Source organism: Hydractinia symbiolongicarpus, chromosome 5, assembly GCF_029227915.1.
Source record: "Hydractinia symbiolongicarpus strain clone_291-10 chromosome 5, HSymV2.1, whole genome shotgun sequence".
NCBI lineage: Eukaryota > Metazoa > Cnidaria > Hydrozoa > Anthoathecata > Hydractiniidae > Hydractinia > Hydractinia symbiolongicarpus.
The window spans coordinates 3,227,381-3,248,020 of NC_079879.1; the positions used below are offsets into that span (position 1 = coordinate 3,227,381).

Consider the following 20,640-nt stretch of genomic DNA (forward strand, 5'->3'; position numbering starts at 1 on the left):
CTTTTCAAAACATTACTGTGTGTGTGCGAGAGAGATAAACTTCTAAATGTATGCAGTCGAGTCCCGCCTTTTTAAACTTTTAATGGGGATCGAATCCATATCCAATTTAAAAAACGCATATTTTTTTTTTCAAGCAAATTTAACGCCCCTATAAGTCGTTGTTTTCAAAACGAATAATAACACGTGTGTGGATATTATTAATATTTATACAATTTTTTTCCCTTTTTTCAGTTTATTAATTTATTACAATAACTTTTGTATTTCTTTCTCTTTGCCAAGCTAAACATTTCTCTAATATCGTTATTTCCTCCAATACTTATCGCAGCTTTCTTCTTTATCCTATTTTGCGCTGTAACAGACGGAGTGTTCAATGTTGGGTGACGATGACAGGCAAGTCGATAACAATAGTCATCTACTAACCGTTTGTGATGTCACTATAGAAGAATTTGAGTTGTTATGTGGGAGCAAAATTCAGCGGTACATTGATGAAGATGGAGAAACCGATGACGAAACTGATTCTGAGTGAAAAGTTAAAGTTCTATTTTTTTCAGTTAAAGCTAGAAAAGTTATAAATTTTTTTTCTTTAATTTTTTTTTGCTTATTTGCCAAAGTTTTTTTACACGAAAATAACCTTTGTCTTTAATTCGCGAAAGTTTTTTCCACAAAATTTGTTCCAAAAACAGCAAAACGCAAAGTTTATTCCATAAATTTCTCGTCTTTTTTTTGATACGCGAAAGTTTCTGCCCGCGAAAGTATCTAAAGCAATCGATTTATAAAAAAAATAAAACTCTTCGAAAGATTGAAAACGTTCGAAAATTAGAAAACTGAAATAGCGTTCGAAACATAATATTCGTGATGAGCTGGTTTCCATGAATGGCATATTCTGAAAAGCTCCAGATAACGAATAGGGCCTAAAAATTAGTTCGACATAGCAGGAAAATTTTAGTTCGCGAGGCTGTGCATGCTGACAGGACCAACGCTTTTGTTTGAGATAGGGAATGCTCGAGATAACGACAGTCAACTGTAGTTTTACAAACGGATTTTTTATAAGACGAATCTGAAAATTAAAAGTAATATTTATGTGTGCAAATATTCATTCTATTGATAATGTCATCAAAAACCTTAGATGTCAAGTGATTCCACCAATGTTGGATTCTGATACCTCGAACCTCAAGCGAGATGTCATTTTTTCAAACTGAAGCGTGAACATCGCTAATAAACTCTCGTTGATCTTAGCTATTTATATAATTACTTCGCCGCGTGTGACCGAGGAACTACGTCGCTAATCTTATTGTTGTCTTTGTCAATGTTTAAAAAACGGAATGACTTTGTTTACATAAAAGCATAGTAGATGATCACTACGAAAATAAAAGACGGATTATATGCAAAGAGTAGAATAACACAAAAATGTTAACAGATGATTCAAAATATTACACTGTGGTTAGTGTCGCGTTGTTAGATTATTAAAAGTTTTCTTTGAAATGACTAATATTTTATAAATTGCTTGAAAGTTTTTAAAAGAGTTAAGCACGTAAAATTAAATAGTTATTTTTGATTTATCATGAATTTTGTTTGCCTGCTGTGGTTTTTTGCAAGTTTTTTTGAAGCAATCAAAACCGGTATGTAGCAAACTTTATATTGTTCATATTTTTGTGTATTGTAAAAAAAAAAGTGTCGAAGCATTTTTTATTATGGTTTTTTATCGGGCTCTTGCTGTAGTCGGTAGTTCGCTATTCATTGATCGTACATCGGTAGCTTCTAAAAAAATCAGGTAACTGTCGATAATACTCGTAACTAGTAACTAGTTACGTTTTTTTGCACTCACAAGTTTATGAATAGTTGAGCTAATGTTATATCGGTGGTAACGATTTTATCGAAATAGGCCACTTCATTACAAGTTCATCGGCAGTTTTCATATTTTTGTGGTTCTGAATTTATCGGAATTTATTTTTACAATATGCTTGATAGTTTTGCCTCAACAAAATAACCGTTCACTGTATATCAAAATGTTTTTGTGTTGATTCAACAATCTTCTGTTTTTGTTGTTGCTGTCAGATGATCGCAAACGACAATTAAGTTGGATGTAACTTGCTTACTAAAAACATTTTTTTTGCCGACATGGTTTTTTCCTTTAGTTTCTAAAAATATTTTTGAATCAGGATGAATAAGCTTTGCAAAAACAAAGTATGTGCGCGGATCAGAGAAAAACGTTTTCAAAAAATATGCAATTAAAATATAATCGGTCCCGATTAAATTTTTCTCCTTAGTATTAACATTCCCGCCAAAGTATTTTATTTATATTCTCGCTCATCAACTACTCTTTTGTAATAACTAATTAGTTTCTTTGAACGATAATTACTTTCCACATCATCCGTACAGAAACTCTTGATGGAACACAGCTCCTCCGACACTTATCTCGATACATCAGACTTATTTAGTTCACTATCAGATTTGCATTTTGTATTTTAATTGCAGGATAACACGGAAAAGTTCCACCGCAGGTTTTGCTGCAAAACAAACAAAACGTCGAACTGACTCATGTACCATTTTCACGAAACTTTAAGGGCATAAAAAGCACTGAAATAAAAGAGAAGGGAATAAAAGTACGAAACTTTTTGTATTATCTCGCAAGAACTAGGTAAATGAAACCTCAGAGGGTAGAAATAGCGATTCTATCTTCCTATACAAAACTAATAACTTTCGCTACGTACAAGTTACATACAAGTGTGTAACAAGAATAGTGCGTGAATGCCATATGTCACTTAAAAAAGGGAACGATCAGGCTAGCACGTAAAAAAGGGTTACAAAACAACGAAGTGATTTCCTTGACACTAAGAGGTCATGAAAGTGCAGAAATAAAAAAAAGCGAAGAGCTTAGAACTTTATCAGTTCCTCAAAAAATTTAAAATTTGTTTTACAACAGCACAGGGTAAATTGATCAAAGTTTTGAAACCGCACCAAATACATTACGCACTTATTTAAAAAATTGCTTTACTGATTCATTCCGCCAATTTTTATGGTTTTTTTATTTGAAAGTAATGGCTGAAACATCTGTCCTCCTTTTTTATTTTTAACGCAAGTATGAAATGTTTCGCGGCTAAACGTCCTAGCCAGCGCCCCATTCTGCATCAAGACCCTGATAAAAAGAGACAAGATAATATGGGGACGAGGTTAAAGTTTTAAGAAGTTTTTTTTACACAAGAAAACATTCCTAAAAATACACTTTCGCTTCTCAAGTATCAATTTTATGCCAAAAAAAATTATAGGAGATAAGAAATTCTAAAAATACTAATTTTAATTATGTTTCGTTTTTTATAAGGTCAAGACATGCTGACGCCTAAACCCTTTATATTCAAAAGTTGGAATGACCAGGACTCTTTGACCTTCACAAAAAGCGTCTCTTAAACATAAAATACATATGTGAATTATAATTTTACTTTTTTTATAAAGAATTTTATCGGTTTTCAAAAATCTGAATAAAAAATAGAAGCATTTTTTTTATACCCTACAAGTAGTTACAGACTCTATGACACAGGAGCCCCTCCCTTTTTGCTAAGTAAACAGTGAGTAATAACACATAGCCCAAGTGAAGGATGTAGGCTCCACCCCTTCTTTTAATTTGAAAACAGTATCGTAGCACCTGAGTTACACCATCTCTTCTTGGGATATCCATAATTATAGGTTTAGTTATTAAGAACTTCACAAACACGTAGAGAGGGCGAAGTTACAAAATAGGGGTTTTTGTTTTTCATAACCCTTCCTAAATGTTTGTCGTTATTTTAATTAATCTAATTAATCATCACTATGAATTGTAATTATGCAAATGACGCTAATTAGCCCTCTTAATGTGAATTTAAACAGTTTTGTTATGGACCCCTCCTGACAGTTAAGCTAACCCGTGCTGTGTGTTCCCTCAATGAAAGAGAAAGAAATGTAATTAAAATTGCGATTGGATGACGTAGATATTTATTCCTTAACACATGTTATGTTTTACATAAGCTCAGCTCATCCCTGTGTAACGCTTTTCACGAGCGGCAGAAATATAAAGAGTTCTTTAGCCCATTATATAAGCTGTGCTGTGCCGAGTCAAACGCACAAAATTCTGTCAAGTTCTTCTCGAAACAGCTTATAAAACCAATATCTACCCGTGCTGCACAGCAGACAGATTAATTAAAGTCAATTAATTTAAAAAGACGCCTAAATCCGTCTTATTTATATAAAAAACAATTTCAACTGTTAACTCCCAAAATATTGAGAAGGTAAAAAGGTATATCGATAGATGGACAGATTTCTTGCTGAAAGTATGTTGAAGATATAACACAGGGGTCTGAGGGTATGAATTTTTAGAAAACACTCTTTAAACTTGACACTGAACTCAAAGTTTATGTTTCTTATATTAAAAAACGTAATTATTTTACACTTGGCGCTTCATGCTATCGCCAAACACTTTATTGATATATTTTCTGTGTAATCTTGGCAGATTATCAAAGTCATAAAAACATGAGTAAATGACAGTTTGTGTGTGTTTGTGTCTTAGTGTTGCGAATCAAATTTATTGTTCATTGATCATTTTCACATATATTTACCGTCAGCGTTTATAGATTGTGATCTCGTTATTTCTAATGCGCTCTTGTTGATCTTCACAGTTTGAAAATCGTTCACAGACAGTGTAAGTGGCTGTGACGCATTGCTTTAAGTTTTACACCGTTGTTTTAAGTGGTTGTCAAGCATTACTTTGAGTTTTACACTGTTTCGTTTGCAAGTAGTTGAAGTATCCAACGTTATTATTAACATTACATTTTAAGTGATTTTCAGCGTAAAACTTCAATACCCAAAAGAGAGTATTTGATTTCGGAATTTTCTCTGCTTTTTACCTATTTTACTCCTATATAATTCGACAAGGAACGTTAAAATAAACTTTCAGGAAACAAAAATATAACAAACAAAGCTATTTATACAGATAACAGAAGAGCGTATATTCACGTAGTTTACAATCTTAATAAAATATTTGCGGGAAAAGGGGCAAATTTCAAAGAAGTCAACGCCGTTCCATAACATGCGCGCATTTTCATTTAAAAAATAAATCACTTGTCAATATTTGCGGCAGACTTTGGATTTATTTGGTTAGGCTCCCAGCTTTAAAGAATGGGAATTTTGATGACGTCAGCATGACTCCTTTAACCTATTTCCAGAGCCTTCTATGGCCGTTGAGGTGTTTCGTAATGCGCGTGTGTTAGAATAATCAACTAGAGCGTCTAAGATTGTAGTGTAGTTTAATGGGCCTGATTTTTACAACTTCGTATCGTAATCTAGTGACAAATATACCAGAGACACACTTACAGCAACCTCGGTTCCAGAGCTTACGGCAGAGGTTACGGTTACATTCCAAAAAACTTCATCTTTTCAGTTAAAAAATATTTAAAAGATAATCTTTGTTTGTTTTTTTTCTACTGAAGATCCAGTAATCACACTTTAATCTGAAAATCTGACTAAATTGAAAATAATTCCCTTTTAATCACAACTATTTATCTAGAAAATCTGAATTCCCAACCGACCAGTTAAAGAATGAAAATTATTTTTACATTTAGAATCGATTCTTACGACAATATGCTTTGGAGATGTTAAAACACTAACATGTGAAGATGGAAACGAAGTTGTCATACAGGGAGCTTTCTACAAACCTCTCAATAAAAATTCCTCTCTATGTATGCACGCCAATAACAGCGTGCCACCGTGTCGAGTGCCTCGATTAGAAAATTTCCTAGGAAGTAACTGCCATGGTAAAAACGAATGTTTGTTGGAGTATCAAGACAAAACTGGTGTACAGAAAGGGGATTGTCAATCAACATTGTATTTAAACATAGAGTACAAATGCGGTAAGTGTTGATTTCGAACAAGACCTATAGTTTCAAATTGCGATTTTAATGAAACTTCGTTTCCAGTGCTTCTTTTCTCTCCACTGTCTCATATCTCCAATTCCTGATCCCAATATAAAAGACCAGGATGCCCTGGGAACAAGATTGATGCTGATTTGACGTAAAACGACTGTAATAAAAACACAAAACTCGCTAGAGACTCAACCTCGTCGTCAGGACTCTTTTACGCCTATGATTTTTGACAGGACAGCTTCGTAGTAACGTCACGTTAGAATATTATGGACGTGGGAGAGTCCTGAGGATGAGATTGCTTGCGACATTTAGTTTAAACACTCACATGTTTACAGAAACTAAATCCAGACCCTTTTCATTTAACGTTCTCCCCAATTTCGTCGATAATACAAAAAACACGATAATGTTTAGTGCATACCCGTAATATTTCTATATCAAGATGGCAGTTTGAAAAAAGCGCGCAAAAATATCCTAACCAGGAGAAATATTTTGGACAGCAGTAAAGAAATTTTCTTGCTTAAGAAAAGCTTGATGGCTACCATAAAAAATTTGTCGGAGGAAATTTCCTATTTAATATGTACCATTAAGATGTTTACTGTTTTTGCTTTAGTTGAGCAAAATGAAAACGAGACAGAGAACATCCTTCTTCAACATTCAACATCAAAATTTACACCAACATCGGTAACTGACACCGTCACTTCGAAAGACACAGGTTACAAAGGCTTTGGATATTTATCTTTGGCACGTTTGTTTCTGGAGTTTAAATTGATGACATCTTATATAGCAGGTATGCCATACCACAAAGTACTTCATGAAAATGTTTTTTTCTCAACTTAATATATTATTCGATATTCGATTAAGCTCGGGGGACAAAAGGAGCTACTAGTGTAGTCCCTTTTCTTTTCTCATGAAGTAGATATATTTCATAGGAGACATCTTAATTTATGTTAAATTTCACTACTGTCACTGTGTTGAAGGCTTTCAAAATAATCTGAGCTTGAAGGCAACGTTGAGTTTTTTCTATTTTTTATTGGATAGACCACCATCGTTACGCAATCCTGTACGGGATGATAAGCCTTGCTGTTGGAATGTTGTTCTTTATCCTCTTCGTGGCTTGTTTAATGTTATGTGGGAGATGTTGCAAAAAAAGCGGAAAATTTGATGTCGAAGATGGCGAACGTTCGATCGAAGTTTCGGCACCTGTCACTCCGGCTACGATTCCACCGTCAAATTTCGAGACGGTATTAGTGACCCGTCAAAACGGTGTGCCGTTATCGGAAACTACATTGAGTAGCGACAGTACGTTAACAACGCGAAGGTCATCGAATGGAAAAACGGACCATCACGTTATAAGCACGATACGGAGAACTCACTCGATCGATGAAGGAACACAAACGGACCACGAGGACATCGAATCTATCGATCTTAAGCCACAGACGCTTTCGTTTGAAGAAGAGAAAGAGCTCGGTCACCTTGTCAACACAATGAACTTTTACAACCGTCGTTTGGACGACGATTTTTACATTCCACCAAAAAAGAACACACAGGTTAAAAACATCAATAACCCTCAAGATCGAACGAGGTTTTTTTATTCCAAACCGTCTGATACAAAACCATTGTTAACTCAGCCAAATTCTTCGAGTGATAATTACTCGCCAAATGAAGATTATTCGTCTGACGAAAGAACGAAGTTTCTTTCGCATAAGAAATATAAATTGCGAAATCCATCGGAAGTTTCGTATGAAACCAGTACCAGCAACGCCAGCGATGGCAGTACAGACCCTTACTCGCCTGATTCTATATTTAACGGTGATACTTTAAGACATAATTCGAGGCCACGTACACCACGGACTCCCAAACTCGGGGTGCGAGGGGATGGCTTTGATTTTATACAAAATGGATCAAGACACAAAAATTAACTTTTAAAGTTCTTTTAAATTTTACTTAGTTTATTGCTTGTAGAAATCTTGTACATACATACATATATTTAGATGATTGAAAATATATAACCATCAACCTGCTTTTATTAATTTTCATAATGGCATCTAATAAAGGATTCTTGCAAGGAAAACAATTTGGGAATATTGCAAACAAAATTCTTGGTTATTGTTGTTGACACGTAAAAAAAATAAGAAAATGTTGCGTAAGGAATAGAATAAATAAAAAATGCTTCTTTTGACTCTTTACTATGTCACATTTTAGACGGAAAAACACTCCTTCGCTTCCGACCAACGTCAAAAGACAAAACGGAGGGCGGGATGAGAAAGACAACAAAACAATGTTAAAGTGAATTGTAATATTCATGTTTACATGAGCTGATTTCACTGAACGAGTTCAATCCAAAGTGATGACTTCAACTGTCTTTTGTTTATTTTCTTCTTCTGTTTCTTTATTTGAATTTTCTTAAAAGATAAAATTATTTTAAATAATTTGTGGAAATAAGTTAGCTAGATGTGAAACATCGCTTTTTAACAATATATACAAAACAACGTATAGTATCGGAACAGTATTGCTAATAATTTATTTGGTGTAATCAATGCAACAACATATGTCTCGTTACCCCAGACCTGTAATAAAAATTGCTGTTCAGAAGCAGAATTATTTTTAAGTAGTTTTTTTTGACGGTATATCCGCAACGTCACTGTTACGTCGGGTATTCAGGGTTTCCTGCCTGCAATTATTGACCTATGAACCTACGTTCAATTTTCGTCTCCAGATGTCTAGCTTTTTATGTGACTCGTACAAAAAAATTCGCTTAAAGCGATTGATTAAAAATGTAAAAAATTATTCATGACAACATATAAACGTACCATCAGTCTGGCTTTTTCCCTGTTGTTTTGTTGATTCGTTCTTGTTAGGTGTAGTCTGGCCGGTTGAACTAAAAGTTGCTAACGTCGTTACAATAGCTCGTTTCGGCTTTTTTTTCTCAGGTGTGGATTTCGTCGATGGAGTCAATATATTCTTTTGATTTACAGTATTAGTCTTTTTCGTTTCGTCGGTGAATGTGGTCAGTGTCGTAACAGAGACTCGTTTCGGTGCTTTGTGTTCAACTTTACTCGCTGCACCAGATATGTTGGTACAACCAGAAGCTTTATCATCGGCGGGTTTCTCGACAGAAAACGTCTCCAATGTAGTTACACTGGCACGTTTTGGCGGTTTTGGCGGGGACACAAGTGTCGGCGAAGCAAGACATGTAACAACTTGCGCCCTCTTTGCTGCTTTTGGAGTTGATTTTATGTTACTAGGGGACAGCATATTTTTGATATTTTGAGATTTGGATTCTTGCACAACCGAACATTTGACTGCGGGAGATTTAAGTGTATCTGTAATAGCACAAAACAAAATGGATTTCATTCTTAAGATACGACTACACATTTTTAACACCTTATCGAGTTAATCCAATTTATGTTTCCAAAGGTGATGGAAAAAAAGAACGAAAACTGGCGTCACAGGGCCAATCATAAGGTTACTGGAATGATCACTAAGATAAGCTTTATTCACCAGTGATTTACATTTAGTCCTCTCAAAGGTAATTGCTATAAGAAGCTATCTACTTTCTTTATCGTATTTTCATCAAGTTTTAAAATAGCTTGAAATATGTATTGTGAAAATTGTGAAAATGAGTACATGGAAAACGTAGTAAATTTTTACCTGGCGCGTTAGATGTTATAACTTTCTTTGGTTCAGAAGAACTTAACGGTGATGTATCTGATGGGCGTTTTCTTTTCCGCATGGGCGTCACAAATAATTTTTCTATGGTTGGCTGGTTTCGATCGATGCTTTTCACAGTAGGCGTTTTCTCTTTCTTTTCTTCGCTTCTGGTAGGAGTTGCTTTTTCTACAAATTCAATTAGAATTTTCAGGAGGCGTTTCTGACGCTCACAAGGAAGATTAAATAAACGCTGCTTTTAGTAAAATCACGGCAACAACAATAATAAAGGTATATCTAAGAACGTTAAATGTTAATTGTACATAAGTAGACAAATTACTACCAATACCACAAAACATCAGACAATCAGCAAACAAGAAAATAAAAAACAATAATTTTTAAATTTCTTATGTTCTTTCACAACTGTAAAGCATCGTGTGTTTTAACAACACACCTTACAAGCAACACTTAGATTAAGATATTTAATAATATTCAATCTTACGGTTTTCTACAGGCGTTGTTACATCCAATTTCTCGCTCTCCACTTTCTTATTCTCCTTTTTCTTGGTGTCTTTTTTTGCTGCTTTTCTAATCTGAGCTTGTGTGACCTGGTATTTAATGGGATCGTACAAAATGGGCGTACCCAACTCTCCGTCATCAAACTTTACAAACGAACAGTAACCATCTGTGGAAGAGATCACGACGTACTTTCCATCTGAAGACCTAAACAAAAGAGATGAAACTAAAAATACGGTTTTGAACCTCCATTTGCAGTCGAATTTATAACTTTTTCTAGCAATCGTAAGCATAAACAAAGAAAAATGTCAGCAGTTACAGATAACATTTAAAGCGTTTTTAATAGAAGTTTACTAAAAACACAGATATCTGACAAGGTTTCGACTGTTCGCACACCCATTTTCACACTGATGTCATAGAGTTGCTTTCTTACCACGTGATATCTGTTAACGAGGCGTAATGCATGTTCGCACAATGCGCAATCGGATGCTCGTGTTGAGTGTCGTAAAATGTAATTGCGTCTAAACTCGCCACAGCGTAAACCATACGATATGGTACTCTACAAAACAAAGTTTAATTAACACAGAGTCCAAACAATGAATTACACAATACTAACGCTTTTTCTCCATTTGACTCCATTTAACTAAATTAGAGATTTTGTCCAAGTTCGCGAGCGCTAACAAGAATTTCCAAAAATCTTGTTAATAATATAATAAAAATATCACGAAATTTTCGTGAGATTTTTGCGCTCGAGGAAAAAATGCAGTTGAATGAAATAGAGCCTGAAGTCTCTGACTGTTGAAGTGTCCATTTTTGATTAAAGTTGCGCAAAAATAACCATTTATAAGCATTTGGATTTCTGTTTCTTTATCCTAACAAGTGTTGAAATGTAATTATTCAAACCCAAACATTTAAATAAAAAAATTAAACTGTAGTTTTTATTTAAGAATACATAGGCATGAGTACAAAATAAACATTATTGCTTGCTTTTAAAATGTTGCCTATTCGTGTTGGATAACTCAACATTTTTCTGAGCTAATGTATACTGGTTCATGTTAAAAAGATGATCATCAAAATCAATCATATTTTTTTCATTGTTGGTACATTGTCCTTACTTAAAATATTCATTGTTTTCTTTAATAGGTGTAAAATTTTCTTTATCTTCGCGTAACTCGTACACAATAGGTGAACATTTGACAGCAACCGTAGCTTTCTTACTGCCAGGTAAGTGGCGTATTGGCCTAAAATCAACAAAAAAACAGGTACTATGGTATATATATTCACATCACACAAGTTTAATTTTGCTTAAAATATGCTTATGATATGTTACAGTTTATACACTTAGAGCAAGGAGGTTTAAAGAGAGAAACCTCCTTGCTTAAAGCTACCGTAAATACTCAACGAACCCTCCCAGGGCTTATTTGTAAGATATGATTTTAAGAAAAGATGACATGCTTCGGGGTAAATGCGTGGGTTACAATGTAAGATTAATCTTTCCGAAGACTAGTTTTACGAAGGAAGGACTGTTCACGATATGATCAAAAAGAAATAAATAGCTGAAAATATAGTAGTACGATGTATTGAAATATACAAGTTACGAGAAAATGACAATAAGATATTTTCACACTTTTCACGAATTTTGCGGATAGTAGAATTTTCGCGCAGATTTTTGCGAATAGTATCTTTCGTTATTTTTCGATTTAATTCCGTAAAAATAAAAAAAAGTCGCGAGGTTAATCTCGTGACTAATTAGTTCCTTAAGGATATGATGTCGTGTTTCTTACCACTTATAATGTCCTCTTGCAAATACATAAGTTGTTTTTTTCGGTTTTTGTTCTCCATCACACAAACCAGCTAAAGAAATAACCAAAAAGTAGAAAAAGTATATAGTAACGCAAATTTTAACTTTTGGAGATTCTATTTTAATGGCTCGCTCTTCATTCCTTCTAATTGTAACTATTACTTGCAAATGATAGATTTAAAATATGTTAGATACAAGTAATCGGCCTTAAACTATATTAAAAGTGCGCCGAAGTTGGGATTCGAACCTGCAACCTTTTACAATTCGAATACTCTACCATAATATAAAAACCATGTCCTTCGATAGTGCAAAAAGCGTTATGAATCAACGCAACATTTAACAACTGGAATGATCTCAAACACCTAAACTTTTGTACCTGGCAAAAACAAGAAAGAACCATCCGGCGAGAATGTACATCTTCGAAAGAATGACTGCATTGTTTCATCCATGAACATTCGGGAGTATTTAGATTTTGTTAACTAAGATTTAATAATATACAAATTAGAACTATTTATTAACGTTCCAGGTGTATGCCACTGTCAAGGTTTTTCAGGTCTATGATTAAGTTTTAGTTATAACTTTAAGGTTCTTAAGCATACAGTTACATGGAAAATACCCAGGTACAACTAATATTCATAAAAACAACCGAAAAACGTATAAAAAGGTAAAAAAAGTATTAACAAGACTACAAACATAACGGATTTCTTAGAAGTCCATGCATCACAATTACAAAAGTTTTCCTCAAGAGACTAATAGATATTTAGGTTAGCCACTATTTCTAGAGTAAAGTTTGAGGAAATTTAATGAGAATATTCAAGCATTTTTAAGAAGATGATATTTGTTAGAAAAAAATGAGGGCATTTCTATATTTTTCTAAAGAAATTGAGAAGATTTAAGAAGATTTTAAAGGTAACGCAATTGGAGCAGTTTTAAGGGGACTTTTAAAAGTTTAACAAGGGGTGAAAATCCTGATATTTAATATTTGATATTCATTCAGGTATTTAAGTCACGTAGGTTGATATTAATGTTTTAAGTTTTCAAGGTTTTTAGGGTCGCCTTGTTTGTATTCAGACTTTTATCCGGTAGATTTTCTTCAGAATTTAGTTGATAAATTTCTGAAGTGAATGTGAAGTAAGAATATTTATTTTCTAACAAATAAATCACTATATAGCTGCTAGTGAATAAAGTGCGGATGACAATCTGCAATAAGCTTCGTTGTAAGTAACAATTATTAACTTTTAGTATTGCAGCTAGTATTTATTTGTCACAAAATTCAGAAAATTTACTATGAGGTTAGTCGCAAACGTTGCTAATATTTTGTTGAAAGTCACACACTATTTTTCGTGGTAATAATTATCATATTCTCACCATTTTTTATTATTTTGATTCTATATAAAGGGTATGCCAGTAAAATATTATTCACATACGTCCTGCAGTGGTATACTATATTCGTATATGCAAGGATGCAGCAGTATGTTAATTGTTAACTTGAATAAAATAAGCTCAAATATCCTACCTGGCCATTCTTTTTATACACGGTTGTGTTTTTGTGAATATTATGCATGCACCTGTGACTTGTGGTTTGGTACAAACGACAAGATCTAAAAATAAAGTACAGCATAAGTGATTTTGGCACGTGTGCAACAGAAAGTGAACGTCAAGTGTTTTAGATGTGATTTTATTCAGTTTCTCTATATTGGTCAACTTCTTATTAGATTTGTTATATGTTATCAATAGCACGCATTGATTAATCAACTGTGTGTTGAGGAGTGCACGGCTCTCCTCAAAAGATGATGTAAGATGATTGCTTATATGGTCGGATGTCAGAAAAGAAAACACTAACTTATTTTATAATGCTGAAAAGTATCATGTCTAGCTTATGACATGTCTAGACAACTACACTGGTAAAACCGCAAATGTAATTAGATTGGATGTTTTTTTAGGTAATACATATTTCTAGGCTTTTAAGAGATACAACTTCAGGGTTAATAAATGTTTATCTAACTCTGTTGGTTTTTATTGACTTTACATTTCTTGCTATGTTCAGGGCGTTTTTAACAGTGTTGTTCATCCAATAAGAACGGTTATTAAAGGAGTTTAAAGGAGTTTAAAATTATTAACTTGTAGTTGGTTTTAATAAATTATTAATAAAAATATTGCTAACCTGTCACTTGAATGGGTGGCAACATAAAAGTTGCGTGGATCCCAACATACACCTTGTACGTAATGCTTGTGATCAGTTAATATTTTTTGACTTTGACCTAACAAAAAGCAAATGTTGGTGTTATTTCTTTTACTGCAAACTAAACATGTGTCTCTCTACAAACACTCTTTAAAGCATTTCCTATGGAATACATTATTAAAAAATTATTCTAAAAGTATAATTGGTAAAGATCATGATTCGACCAGCATCTGATCTATATGTTATTACACCTAGAAACTTGCATTATCACAGAGCTAAACTCGTCTTAAGGTATGCAGAAAATATTTTTGCACAAAAAAGCAAATGTTTCATTTATTTTCATTGGTTAAAATGCAACCTCACAGAGTAAATCACTATTTTATGCTGACCGGTCAACGACTATGTTATGTTTGTAATAACTACATACCTTTTACAGCATCCCATAATATGGCACTATTATCTACAGAGCCTGATATAAGCTTTGTACTATCAGGAGACCATGCTAAGTCGTACACATCTTCAATGTGACCCCTAAAAAAGTTTTAGGTGTAGTTGAGAGACGGTTGTGCTTTGTGAAGTTCACTTTAAACAATAACACACAACATTCATACACAATAAGAAAACCATGTTCTTTCACTTTGAAACATATCTGCCATATGGACATCCCTTTAAAAAGGAACATCTTTCGAAAAGTTTATTCCAGAGGGTTTTCGTTCTTATTTTTTCCATACCTTAACATTTTATGAACCATCCAAGATTCTTTATTAACAATACCATTGTCCTCAAAAATGTCAGGAGAGCATTTTTCATTTTCATTTAATTTCCACAAAATGATTGTACCATCTAATAACAAAATTTAAAATAAAAAACATTTTTTCGAATTTTAAAAGGTTTTAAAGAATCTTCTGCATACTTACCATCACCTGCTGAAGCAAGAAATTTTCCTAAAAAATTGAAAAATATATATTAAATTGTAATGTTCATTATTATATATCAATTCAGAACATAACCTGAAGGAACATAAAAAATAAAAAAATTTATACAAAAGAAACAAAAAGAAATAATGGTTAAAATCAATAGATGATGGCAGAGAACAGCATTGTTGAACAAGAAAAACACTGTATTTGATTTTCAAGAATTCATATCATAAAGTTAATTTGCAAAACTTCCAGCAAAACCAAGGGCAGGTCTTACTTTTATTTCTCATATACTATGTCTTACAGGAGAGAGTGAAAAATTTGACAAGTATATCATCTAGGCTTTCTTTTTGATATGATATATACAGCACGTAAAATAAATATTTGACGACTGCCGGTCATACTGACCGCCAAAGATCCAAAACAGGTGGTCAAATTGAATTTTTAGGCGGTCAAAAAATATATGCGATTCCTTGCGCAACAGTTTTAATTATGAAATTTGGTTCCACCCAGATGTAAGAAAGTTAAAAAGCCCTGGGTTCAAACTTTTCTCTCTATTAAAAAATAAATAAACAAGCGGCGAAGCCTTTTATTTGTAGTCACAATGGTAGCATTTTAGTTAGCTATCAACGAAAGGTAAAAAAATCAAAAGAAATGTACATATATGAATCAAAGGGAAATAAAAGTGAAGCGAGATATTTAGATTATTATCTATTCTTAACAAAAGATACAGAACAGAAACGATCGCCGATCAGTCTGACCACTCTCAACATGATCCTGATGGTCAATCAACAAAATTTGTCGGTCAGTGACCGTTGACCGGCCGTTATTTTTAGCACTGATATACAATGATAGGATTTGTATGCGGTTTTTTATCAATATTGCAGTAATTTTAAAGTTCCAAATGAGCATAGTTTTTCTTTCACCACTTGCCCAGGAACTACTTACTGAACTTTAAATGTATAGATCAAACAAAACAAACCAATTCATTTGAAAGAAAAGGTTTACAAATGCTTGTTTAGTTTATATACATCAACATCAGCAGGACAATGAACAATGTGTCATTTAATATGGCCTGCATTATCAAATTTTTATGCAGAAACTTTAGTTGTACAATAATAGCCTTTACTATTTATGTTTAAATGATTAATTCATTGTGCAATAACGGAATAAGAACAAAAGAGAATGATTGGAGAACCACGATGTTGTCAACTAGAAACTGATAGGTACAAACCCCATGTATTCTGCATCTAATATATAAGTAAGAATACATAAAATTTTATGTGATAAGATTTTTTTTTAACCCCAGAGAATTATTAAAAGCATGATTAAGGTTTTCTTTAGAAGTAAACATTTATTTCCTAGGTGGTCATTCTTTTTTTATATTGCTCTAAAACAACAGATTTAATGTTTTTTATCTGAATTTCCCTTGGGTTATAAAACACATTTAAAGCTACAGGTGTAGCCAACATTTTAAACATCACATTTGACTATTGTAAATATTTGTAGGGTATATATGTCAAAATATTTCTGAAGTTTTGCCCAAAATTTTTTAAGTTTTCTAGGTTCCTTCTACCTTGTAGAACACTGACCCTTAAAACTTGTAACATAAAAAAAACTTTGCTGGTTCTCTTTACCTAGATTAGAGTTTCAAAAATTTGTTCTTGCCTTACCATTTGGTGAAAATCGTACAACATTTACTGGTTTTGCGTGACGATCAAGATTTGCAAGAAATTCTATTCCAATACTAATATCATCATCTGCCTTTTCTTTGATTCTCCAAATCTAAACAATAAAAATTGCTTAGTAGAAAAGATAAATGTTTTTTTAAAAGGGTTTTAGCTTAAAATACACAACAGGCCTTGCCATGAGTCGTGAGCAATTGCTCGCGCCCACGTAGTGCTCGCGTAAATGCTCGTTAACCGAGCATTCTATTTCTCGCGTAAATATTAACATTTTGAGATAAGTGAAAACGTTTTTCTCAAGAATTCATTGGTCTGTACTGTCGTTTTCATAAATTTATTGTTTATTTTTCAGCAAATAGAAAAAAATATGCTTTGTTTTCAAATTAAAAAAAATCTTTATCTGCATGGTTTAAATAAAACTTCAGGTACATAAAATTTATACAGAAAAAAAAAATTATACCGCACGTGGATTTCGTTTTTAAAATTGTTTGAATAACAGTTGCGGCATAAAGAAAATAATCCATTAAATTTGGACCTGCTATGGTTTCCAATTGTTTCGTCAAATGAAGAAATTATCTACAATTAAATCCATGATAAATTGTCTGTTCCGCCTGTAAGTGCAGTTTTGCAGACTTGCGTCATCCGTGCTTCGTCGGCGTTTACCTCCGCATTAGTTAAGAACCGCATGGCTGGATTTCTTGTGTAAGACCTGGTTACCAACGACGAAGGGGCCAGGCAAAAGAGATTTATGTCTACATAGTTTTTTAACTAAGTCAGGAGTCGGTGAATTAGCTAGGATGGTCAGGTTGGCTATGAATAGGCTTGCTCGTGGATTTCAAGGACCAGGACTATTCAATAATTCTGAGATCTAAAAGTGTCCGACCAAGACGGAAATCTATCGGACGTTTTAACCGATGAAAGTTCTAAGCAAGCCACGGACATGTCCGACCAAACTGGAAATGTGGCAGGCATTTTAATCACACGCCTGAAACGATTTAGGTGTGTGCCAAGGCGCACGCCTCTCCTGAAAAAGATGCCCTGAGAGACTAAATGTAAAGTTTTTTTAGCGAAAAATATGGCGAGCAAAATTGCTCGCGTGGACACTCTGACGCGAGCAATTAATTGCACGGGAGGTTATTTGCTCATGGCAAGGCCTGCACAAACTTGTTGTTAACACAAAAATAAAAATCTGATCAAAGATAATTTTTTTACCAGAGAAATTAAAAACCCACAGAAATTGGTATTACCATTAACATATCACTGACTTTCATGTTGTCAATTATCTTTTCTTCAGATATCACATGATTTTATACCAACAAACAATTTTTTTTAAAAAAATGTCACGTAAAACAGTGAAAAATTACATTTTCGTGCAAATCTAGCTCTAAAGTAGAGAAAATTAACACATTACCTTAACAGTGAAGTCAGCACCACATGACGCCAATTTCCATGTTTGAGGGCAAAAATCAACACTGAAAATTGGTTCCTTTTGGTGCCACGATATTTCTGGAGTGAAAAGTTTCATATCAAGATCTAAAATTACAGGACAAAAAAAACTGTTAAAACTGAATGGTAAATCTCCTATATATCTAAATCCTTTTTTTCTCGTGGCAAACACAGTATAAGTCATAATCTTCAAAGCTATGCAGGGCTAATGGCCTAATGGCCTTATCTCTAGACTTTGATACCTAGTTCCTTAATCTACTCTGATGTCAATTTATTATGCATTGTTCTCTTTACACCTTTCTTATGCCTGTCAAGTATGAGGACAAATTCTGAACTGTCATACCATTAATTTCTTTAAACTGCAAAAGAGTTGTGTCAGACTGTTTAATTGTTCCAGATTTGACTTGCCTTTTTCTCCCCTTTTCTTTGACTCGAAAATTCTAAAACTTTCTGACCTTAGCTACAATATCTTACTTGTTTGAAAAAATTTTAAAAATCTCTTTCTCCTCCTAACATTGCTAATAGCTTCAACCTTCCCTTTTACACAAATCTTCATGTCAGCCAAATTGCAGAACAACTAAATAAAGGTTAGACTCAGTTGTTTATTAATCTATTGCTCATTGGAACGAGTTGTATCTGTCTTCTCCAGGCCAGGATCTTGCCTCAGTTATAAAAAATCGCCATAGTCAAGCCTAAGTCCATAACTTGGAAACGAGGTAGTGATGTCAGTTCTTTTTTTACCGCATGGGTAACTAAGGCCCACCTGGGACTAAATTGGGTAAGTTTCTCTGAACTTGTTTTGAAACGGATGGGTTTAAAAAAAAATTTTAAAACAAAGTATTTCTGTAACCATTTGTCATGTTTGTGGCGAACTATCCATTTTAGAAATGCAACATAAAAACATTGCCCATCTTTTTACATTAGTGATCAACTTTACACAGCAGCTCAGTTTTGCAAAGGCATTTTTCACATTTTATTAGTTTTGCATATGAAGGATCCCTTATAACTCATCCCCAAAATAGTCAGTTCAGGATTCAAAAAGGGAAACCACTACCCATCTGGGAAGCGGTTTCCCATTTGGGAAACTTCACGGTTTTCCATTAGGAAAACAGTTACCCTAAACAGGCCAGAAATACGGCAATGGTTTCCCATTTAAGGAAACCACCAAAATAAAAAGGAATCTGCGCACGAGCTGCTTAAGAAGCGCACTACAAATTTTTAACCAATAGAAAGGGAATATCTTCCCGCAAATTTTCAGCGAAGGAAAAAAAATTATGGTAGCCTCTTTCCCCAATTCCATAAAATGGTTCTGAGAATGGGTAAAGGTTTCCCAAAGGAGAAACCCAAATTAAAATCTAATTTAAGAATTTAAAAATTTAAAAAACAGTTTCCTATATGGGAAGCCATTTCCCTATATGACATGGGAATTTCCCTATAAAACATGGGAAACCGTTTCCCTTTTAGTGTCATATCCCGAACTGATAGCAAAAATGCCTTTTTACATAGTTAACTATACACTGCCATTACTTATTGAAGGTCCTCACGTTCTCAGCAGGGCAAAGCTAGCTACGTAACAGAGAAACAGAAATATTTTCCCTGGGTAGCAATAATACAAACATAAAAGATAAAGTTGTAAAGTCGTTCTCTTCTTTGACACTCTGCGTTTAACCTACCTAGCTAAAGCTTACTTTGCACTTTGTTTATGTTTTCCACCCGCCATTTTTTCGTTTCCCGCGTCAGAAGTTTACAAAGTGGACATATCTCGGGTGTCACAAAGCCGAGAACCAAGCACGTTGGCAATGACTTTATTTAGCACCGGGCACAAACGTTGGTATGGTTTCTTCAGTTTTAGTGTGTGAAAAATATTTTATTTTCTTACGAAGAAATAAAACAATTCATAAAATTGGAAACCGTAAACCCTTGACCTTATCTTTCATCTCTCCTTAAACTGCTACCTCGTACTGTGTAGCACTTTCTGTCGCATTTGCGAAGTTGCAGTAAAGATATAGAGTCCAGAGGAGATTAGGTTGGTTAATTGCGCCAATACGTACAAATAAAATTTCAGTTTTTTCTAAATTCGGTTCAATGACATGTCAAAAGAAAGTGCATTCCAGGAGTTTTCCAGCATGTAAACGATTTGCATAACCTGGCGACTAAAAAAACTTAAACAATATTCAAAAATAATTTCTTACAGCAAGAATTCTTGCCATTTTTGAACTTTCCATGAGTTGCTTTAGGAATATATTTCATTTCCAGGTGTTTCAAGGATAGTAGCTGGAGATTGGATCTACCTCTCACTGGACAAAAAAAGTTGGAAAAAACGAGACGCTTAAAAGATCAACTGTGATTTCTCGATTTTAACGCGTATTCTAATTTAACACGTAGCCTGATTTTTGCGAAAAATCGTAATTAATTTTGTTTTAATTATTAATATACAGATGGGGGTACGAGGACAGTTTGGTGCGTAGCAAAAATTCCAAGTAATTAATTTTCCTCTAATTTTTACACGTAGTCAAGCCTTGGACATGGAAACTTAGACAAACAAGGAAAATTCTTT

At 33.8% G+C, this 20,640-nt stretch overlaps 2 protein-coding genes across 2 annotated transcripts; one reads left to right on the top strand and one right to left on the bottom strand.

Annotated features, from left to right (window-relative positions):
• The first annotated feature begins 1,383 nt into the window (after positions 1-1,383).
• Positions 1,384-7,909, top strand: LOC130644205 (uncharacterized). Its single transcript, XM_057449715.1, has 4 exons — positions 1,384-1,619; positions 5,589-5,876; positions 6,499-6,675; positions 6,927-7,909. The coding sequence occupies exons 1-4, from the start codon at positions 1,562-1,564 to the stop codon at positions 7,805-7,807; spliced, it is 1,404 nt and encodes a 467-aa protein (XP_057305698.1). The 5' UTR covers positions 1,384-1,561; the 3' UTR covers positions 7,808-7,909.
• Positions 7,910-8,169: 260 nt separating this feature from the next.
• On the bottom strand, positions 8,170-19,849 carry LOC130644204 (chromatin assembly factor 1 subunit B-like). Its single transcript, XM_057449714.1, has 16 exons — positions 19,757-19,849; positions 18,049-18,170; positions 16,626-16,737; positions 14,953-14,979; positions 14,767-14,878; positions 14,463-14,566; positions 14,018-14,114; positions 13,370-13,454; positions 12,230-12,332; positions 11,837-11,906; positions 11,168-11,293; positions 10,486-10,611; positions 10,039-10,259; positions 9,540-9,725; positions 8,699-9,211; positions 8,170-8,290 (listed from the first exon to the last, which is right to left on the bottom strand). Exons 2-16 carry the CDS (start codon positions 18,160-18,162, stop codon positions 8,223-8,225), a joined length of 2,064 nt encoding a protein of 687 aa, XP_057305697.1. The 5' UTR covers positions 18,163-18,170; positions 19,757-19,849; the 3' UTR covers positions 8,170-8,222.
• Positions 19,850-20,640: the final 791 nt, after the last annotated feature.

Bases quoted from the DNA above. Each gene is read 5' to 3' on its own strand.
- LOC130644205 (XM_057449715.1), top strand. From the start codon at position 1,562: ATGAATTTTGTTTGCCTGCTGTGGTTTTTTGCAAGTTTTTTTGAAGCA. The intron at 5,877-6,498 runs GTAAGTGTTGAT...TTTTTGCTTTAG, and splicing joins AAACATAGAGTACAAATGCG to TTGAGCAAAATGAAAACGAG. The intron at 6,676-6,926 runs GTATGCCATACC...TTTATTGGATAG, and splicing joins GATGACATCTTATATAGCAG to ACCACCATCGTTACGCAATC.
- LOC130644204 (XM_057449714.1), bottom strand. From the start codon at position 18,162: ATGAAACTTTTCACTCCAGAAATATCGTGGCACCAAAAGGAACCAATT. The intron at 16,738-18,048 runs GTAATGTGTTAA...TTTATTGTTTAG, and splicing joins GTGCTGACTTCACTGTTAAG to ATTTGGAGAATCAAAGAAAA. The intron at 9,212-9,539 runs GTAAAAATTTAC...GTGCTATTACAG, and splicing joins TATAACATCTAACGCGCCAG to ATACACTTAAATCTCCCGCA.